Below are 7,312 nucleotides of genomic sequence, written 5' to 3'. Positions count from 1 at the left end.
CAACACCTATCGTTTATAAGATTCAAACTTAACATCTATTGAATTTGGAATTTAATAATCAATGTAAATGTTCGTCCAACAAAACAAACATAAAGTGGGTTTGCGTATATCTCTCCAAATTGTAAAAGGAAGTTTAAAGTGACTAATAAGTTCAACCCCGCTTAAAGTACCATTCACAGACGAAGATCTACCAAAAATCAAACTGGTAAATCCAAACATGTTAACTTAGGAGGAGTTGGGAGGTTGTAGGCAGACCAAATGCACCGAAGGAAAGGTCCATAAATGTCTTAATCTTTACTATCCCAGGCAGTTTCCTGCACGTTGCATCAATATCCTCCTCAATAGGCGATGCCAAAATGGTATCTGTGGAGGTGGTGGGGCTGCCATTGCTATTAGCCATGGATGCCATTGATGTGCATAAACTTACAAGGCTGGTTAAGGGAGACAAGTAAATCTAAGAGCTCTCTTGTTAGATGCATATCTAAATGCATTTGTCCTTGTCTCTTGAGAGATGTCCTACCTTCCATTTTAGAAACTCGTGGCCTTTGGACTAGCACTCAAGAGTCGAGATATTTGTGTCGACGAGTTTTAAAAGTTGAGGGACATTGATCGTTTGGTTCAGTGACACCCATAATCTTGATTCTTTTTCTAAAGATTCCGAGTTCAAATCCCGGCTTTCATTTGAGTCCAAAAAATCTCAACTTGACTCATCATCAAAACAATATAGGGGTTTTTGGTGTTCAATTTGGTTGGCTAGAATTAGATAATACATACTAATTTTTAGGCAAGCCTGTTCAAATTTCAATAAGCACTTAAAAGAAAAAAGGGGTGAAGTTTGTCGATGAGTTCCATCAAAGCTCCCAGATTTGTAATCTTCGCCGGATCCTTTTCAGATAATATTTTTTTAATCTAATCCTATCTAATCTACACTACATGAAATGATTCAATTTTTGGTCTAGAAAGCAAACACACTGCTTTAGGACTTGTTTTGAAGTACTTTTAAAATGACTGAAAATGTTTTTGATGAAATTGATTTTCGGTTTCAAAAACACTTAAAAGTGCTTTCCAAGATTCATCTAGATTTTTACCAAGGGATTAGTTTCAAAAATATTTTTACCAAAAACGCTTTCAGTCATTTTAAAATAACTTATAAACGAGCCCCTAGTCAACTTAGGGTCTCTAAAACACATTGAACCCGTGCCCAGCTGGTTTGGCCCTACAAGCAATGATCTGCCCAGACCACAAACACTGCAGCCCAAGCCCAGCCAAACTGAGCATGTATAAGGTGGCTTCGGAAAGTGTAGTGGTATCTCTATGGTAAAAGGGGTACCGGATAGTTCCCGAGCAATCCCCGGGATCACCAAAGATTTCGGGGGTATAAGACGCTATGTATGTTCTAAAGCATGCAGGAGGGATTCAACTCCAACACAAACCACAGATGAATCTACAACAAAAACACCAGAACTGTAAAATTATCCTTGTAATATTATTTAAGAGCATCTATTTCACTCACCTGTTATCTCGTTCAATTGGATGGTTTTACATCGTCAACTAAAGTTTGAAAATCCTCCCAACTTAATAAGGTACAAGATCATAAAAAGGGAATAGAACCGCAATCAGAAGTAGACCAATCCCTTCAGTTTGATTGTAATGCAGCGTCCATTGTTCCAAAAGCCCCAACCCTATCTCGAGGAATCAGGCGTAGTTCAGAACCATGCTTGAGGAACACATTCCCTGAGAAAGCCAGTCAAAGTTTGTGTGAAACCAAGGGTCTAATCCATGCTAACAATAATGATGAATTCAATACCACAATTATTCTAGTTGACAGTTTAATATCTATCTGTTTGGGGAGTGCACATAGCAACATTTGTTTTTTTTTTGTGTACACGAATATACATCATAGCATTGAAACTAAGCACCACTAAATAGTTTTCATAAGGAGAATCCTTGGAACTCCTATTTATACCCCCTACTAGTTTTGAAGTCGACTGCTGATAATCATCCCACGATGGCAGGTTTTAAGTTTTATATATTTTGTTCCAATGGGTCCTATTTGATATGCAAAGAATGATACAGATGCAGAACTTACACGTAACGGTTCCCTACCCCAGCTAGGAGATGCATAGGGGGCAAGGAATCATACACACTTTCATGTCAAACTAACGTCATATCAAACACTAATTCTGAGATGAAATTGGTAGGGTATGAAATTGGTAGGGTATATTGTGAAGATGTGTCCCACATTGAAAAGTTAAGAAACCTTGCAAGGGCTAGTTGGGCCACTTCCCAAATTACAAATTAGTTTTGGGGTGGAATCTCAATTTCCCCCAAAAATCTAAAGAATGGATCTAAAATGCTCACCAGGGTACAAAATTATACAATAGCACAAAAATGAATAAAAAAGGTCGTACCCAGTGCACAAGGCTCCCGCTTTACGTAGGGTCTGGGAGAGGTGAATGTCGGCTAACCTTACCCCCATTTACCCAGAGCACAAAAATGAATAGAGAACTTAAAATTACACCAACAAAGGTAAAGCACTGGCATACCTGCGCTTTGCTGAGGATTGATTCCGACACCATCTGCACAAATAATAACAAACAAGTGAGATATAAGAAACAACATCTCAACACCCAAGGCAATGATAACCTGGAAATTGAGAGGTCATGCAAAGTACGCTGCACAAATCTATACCGTCCCTTGTGATTCTATCATACATTTACTTCTATGAGTCTATCAAATAAAAGCTAAAGCTATTATTGTTCACAGAAATCTTACTGTTTGTCAAAATTTCAATTGTCCAAAGATTGGATGGTATCAATTCTAATTTCAGATTGGATCTTGGGATAGGAAAAATCAGACAATAATTTAAACTAAAAAGACAAAACTCATTGTCCCTTGAAGGGACGAGGACTAAGATATCGGCATGTGTTGGGTGCATTTCAAACTGCCACATTGATCCTTCCAAATTCATACAAAATGTAGGACATTTCATTTACGTTTCAGTTGAAGCGGAACAAATTATGCGCTCTTAATATTCTTGAGGAATTCTAGAAAACTCAATCCCATAAGACCAAATGACGAAACATTTTTTAATATCAAATTTGAGAATGTCATCTGAATTCAAATTCCCCATTTTCTTACCTCAGCTCTATACATTCCCTAATTTCAAAATTCGGTCTTTTTGTCGAGGTTTATACCGCTATAGATCTACATGAATTATAAGTCCGAGCTGTCAGTTAAAAAGACCACAAGATCTAACCTTCATAAGCGTATTGCAATCTCATACTTTGGATCTTGAAAAAAGGGATGCTCAATTTCCAGAAACCGAAAACCCTAATCGATTCCGATCAATGCACACTAAACTCCACAAGCAAATCAATTGAAATTTCCAACAAAACCCAAATCATAAATCAGAAAGTCACAAACTTTACGAGACAAAAACGAAATCAACAGCGACATGCAAAAGCCCAGAAATCAGATTACCGTTGGTGATGATAGCGCTGGTTTGGGGAGGCACTTTGAATTCCTCGGCCGCGAATTTCAGCACGGCGGTGAAAGGGGCTGCTTCCGGCACGCTAAACCTGAAAAAAAAAATTCACAAAAAATTGATTGAATTATAAAAAAAAAATTATGAAAAATCGAAAAAGGAGTTGGAATAGAAATTGAGGGGGTTATGCGATACGAACACTTTGAAGGGAAGCTTCGGATCGGAGGTTAGAGTAACTTTGAAGGAGACCTTTCCACCACCCGCCATTTTATTTTACTTTTCTTGGTGCGTTTTGTTTTGGAGAGAGAGGTCCTTTATACGTGGTTGGTATTTCTAACGCTGACAGACAATGCTTTGTGATTTTGGCTCATTCCATTTTGAGTTGGTGTTTCTATTTACCCGCTAATTACAGTTTTACATGCGTACATATATTCGTTTGATTTTGTTATTATGAATTTTTCTATATACTTTGAAGCATGGACTAGATTGAGTGCCAAGTTGAGCATCGAGGTATATCACATTATATTTGTGAGTTATAATGGGTTAAACGTGTAATGACAAAATTGAGACTTCAGAATAAAACTTCTTACGATTGTATTGTGATAATAAATTTAATAAAAAAAAAAGAAGTATTGTGATAATAAAGTGTCGATTCATATTGTTCACGATCTAATTCAATATGATTGAACCAAACACATTGAAGTTGTTTGGAAATTTGGGTTCGAGTTTATTAGACCGAGACTGACCAAAGATTCAAACTCATGAACCACCTTTTTGTTTAACAATTACAATGAATTCATGGGATTCGAACTGGGTTCAAAGGGTAGAGCACACTGCTTTGGCCAATATGGTTAAACTCATATCTTCTATGATCCATCCCTTTTAGTTAATCAACAACTATCATCCATGAGATTTCAACTTAGGACCTCCCTCGATGAAGTATTCGTTGGCAAAATTAAGTTGATTTAATTATTTGAAGAAGTTAATAACTCAACCTTTCGATCATGTAAATCAGAAGTTGAAGATGGAGAGTGGAGAGAAGAAAAGTTTGAGTATATCAACTGCATTCAAATATATTTTCTCTTCGAAAAGAAAAGAATAAAATGAACATCATCATGTACAACCAACCAGCATGGACAATTCTCTGAAAAAAAAGACATTCTTCTTAAGTGCTGCTTCCAAGTTCAAAAGGGATGCAAAAAACACACCTCTAAACTTAGGTTAAAAAATAAAACTCTGTTTTCAAAAATTAATCCATAAATTAATCATCATTAACACTCCAAGCATCACAGCCCACCATCTCAATGACGTTAAACCTACTGATCCAGATCCATTACCACACACAAGCTTGTGGTTATGATATGTGCACACTGGTTGCTTCCTGCATGCATATAAACAACAATAAAAGTGAATAACTTGCACCACAAGGAAATAATCAGATGCAAAGTGCTAAAATAGTGATCAATATTTAGTTGCAAAGCGTGCACGATCAAGAGTGCGCATATATTTGGCAAAAGAACGTTACCGAAGCTACAAATATACAAGCAAGAATCAAATTTCAATGTTCAAAATCTTTTCTTATTTCGAACCTCGATTATCTAATCCCTGCATCCAAATCCCAAAGAGAGATTCAAAACAGTTTTCAGTGCATGTAATTAACTGATGACAAACCTAGTTGAGCAGAAAGCGACGACATAATCTGTGCCCGAGCAAGTAAAAATACTGGTCGGATCATCGTAAGCATAGCTGTAGGCAGTAGGGCATGCTTCTTTGAACTTCTTGGAATAATATGTGGGTTTACACACAGCAGCATTACCATAAAGCCCTCTGCAGCAGTACTCATCAGTGTCGAACACGTCACATGCGCTTCTGCATCCAACGGTCTTCCCATTTGCTTTGACAGCTAGCTCATTAGGGCAATTTGGTCTCAGGTCCATGTCACAACCGGATACGCTGCAATTTCCCTTACCATTTAGAGGTGTCACAACCAACGGCAAGTTGAACCCGTCAACAAGGCTCACATCATAAAAGTCTAGCGCGGTCAATGTGAACTCGGCAAGTGTTGCTGGGGGCTTTCCTGAGGCTCCACACTGGAGGGCGCTGCCACAGGACCCGGTCTGGCATGAGCCATTGCCATTTTTGTCAAAGTTGCAGCCCGTTCGACCCCATATCCTGCCAGACCAGCTTACTGGGGCAGTGAATACGATTGACTGGCCCGGTTTTAGCACAAAACCACCACCATTGAAGTTCTCCCCAGGAGTCACTGCTGGCCAGACTGTCTCTTTGCAATTGTTTATAATGGTGAAAATTCTAGCAGACTCGGATAACTTTGGTCCTGCAAACATCCAAGAAACCAATTGCTCCAAAATTTAACTTGAAATGTTGGTGCCCAAATTAACAAAACGGGTTGTTAAAACTCCAAGGATGTGACAGATTAAATTTTGAATTTCAATATCATACATTGTAGGATTACAAAAGAACCGAACTACATTCTAATCAATGTCATTATCCATACAAATTGTGAAAGAAACATAAACTAGAAAAATTGATATGATCAAGATATAATACCTGAAAGAACCATAAAAACCGATAAAAGCGGCAACATTAATCGATTGAAACATTTTGCCATTTTTCTTACTTCCTCTTTCAATCTTTTGATTCGTTCTTTCTAACTTTAAGGGTGATGGGGTAGATGAAATTACATGAATTAATTGCGCTAAGAAAGTTCGACAATATGCACATATAAAGGACGAAGGTGGTGAAGAATAAGTATGGAGAAAGTAATAGTAAACCAAAGCAGTAGCAATCCATGGGATGCTTTTTGGCAATGCTAGCTAATCTGATTCCTTCCCTAATCATTTCCTGCAAGCTTATTAAGGTTCCCAACCACGGTTTCTACTTTTTTTCCACCTAAGCTTAATCCATATGAAAAATCTCTGTTCAAAGAAACTATTCGCTCCTTTTTTCTTTTTAATCGTTTGATCTTCAACACTTCATCTAATTTAAAATATGCAGAAAGAAGATTCGGACTTGAATGTCTAAAATGAGTAGCATATTATTCTAGCGAACTTGATTACGGCCACGTCTCCAAAACTATAAACTTCTTTACTTCCAAACGAGAGGCAACGCTTTTCAAAAGATTTAACTTCCAAGTTCAGTAAACTATTAAATATAGCTATTAGATTCGAAGTGTACATAGTGGACAAAAGCTTCCCTGGTTAATATGCGACTATGCTACCGACTCGTGTTTGAGACGAAAACTGAGGGGCGGATCTTGTTCTTGGCCTTGGTCAACCTATAGGACCGAACACTGGATACGAATTGAGTGCAAGAATCATGGGCCTAGTTGGAACAATTACAGAAGTGAGAGAATCATGGGCCTAGTTGGAACAATCTCTTGGTCTAGTGTGTTGAATAATGTTCAATCTCATGATCTTTCTTTTTGTGCTTACCATAGATTTTAGGAGGTTTGAACAAAAAAAAAAAAAAAAAAAAAAGACTTTAGGTCTCACTCGGTGAAGAGTGACCTATATGATATGTGTACACTTTCATTGTTGATGTCTATGCTAATGATACAACATTGCATGAATAAAAACTGACAAATATCTTTGCATCATTGACATATGACGTCATGATGGCACTGTAGCCATACCAAGATTGAGATTAAGTACTAGTTTGGTACTGAAGTGCTTTTATAAAAAGTGGATATAAAAAAAAAATGAGCTCAAAAATGTGTTTGGTAAACACTTCAATACAACTTATTTTCACAGTTTTTGGTGAAAAAAAAGTTGAAAACGTGAAGTAGGAAAAATGAGCTTATTCTCA

General features: G+C 37.4%; 2 protein-coding genes across 2 annotated transcripts; both read right to left on the bottom strand.

Annotated features, from left to right (window-relative positions):
- Positions 1-1,465: 1,465 nt before the first annotated feature.
- Positions 1,466-3,883, bottom strand: LOC103441589 (ubiquitin-fold modifier 1). The gene is made up of 4 exons (XM_008380269.4): positions 3,687-3,883; positions 3,484-3,581; positions 2,547-2,579; positions 1,466-1,734 (listed from the first exon to the last, which is right to left on the bottom strand). The coding sequence occupies exons 1-4, from the start codon at positions 3,752-3,754 to the stop codon at positions 1,637-1,639; spliced, it is 297 nt and encodes a 98-aa protein (XP_008378491.1). The 5' UTR covers positions 3,755-3,883; the 3' UTR covers positions 1,466-1,636.
- Positions 3,884-4,534: 651 nt separating this feature from the next.
- LOC103441588 (pathogenesis-related thaumatin-like protein 3.5) lies at positions 4,535-6,257 on the bottom strand. The gene is made up of 3 exons (XM_008380268.4): positions 6,056-6,257; positions 5,159-5,822; positions 4,535-4,868 (listed from the first exon to the last, which is right to left on the bottom strand). The coding sequence occupies exons 1-3, from the start codon at positions 6,114-6,116 to the stop codon at positions 4,730-4,732; spliced, it is 864 nt and encodes a 287-aa protein (XP_008378490.1). The 5' UTR covers positions 6,117-6,257; the 3' UTR covers positions 4,535-4,729.
- Between the last annotated feature and the right edge of the window lie 1,055 nt (positions 6,258-7,312).

The sequence above is a fragment of the Malus domestica genome, chromosome 08 (assembly GCF_042453785.1).
Source record: "Malus domestica chromosome 08, GDT2T_hap1".
NCBI classification, from domain to species: domain Eukaryota; kingdom Viridiplantae; phylum Streptophyta; class Magnoliopsida; order Rosales; family Rosaceae; genus Malus; species Malus domestica.
This window is presented reverse-complemented; position numbering and strand designations above follow the sequence as displayed.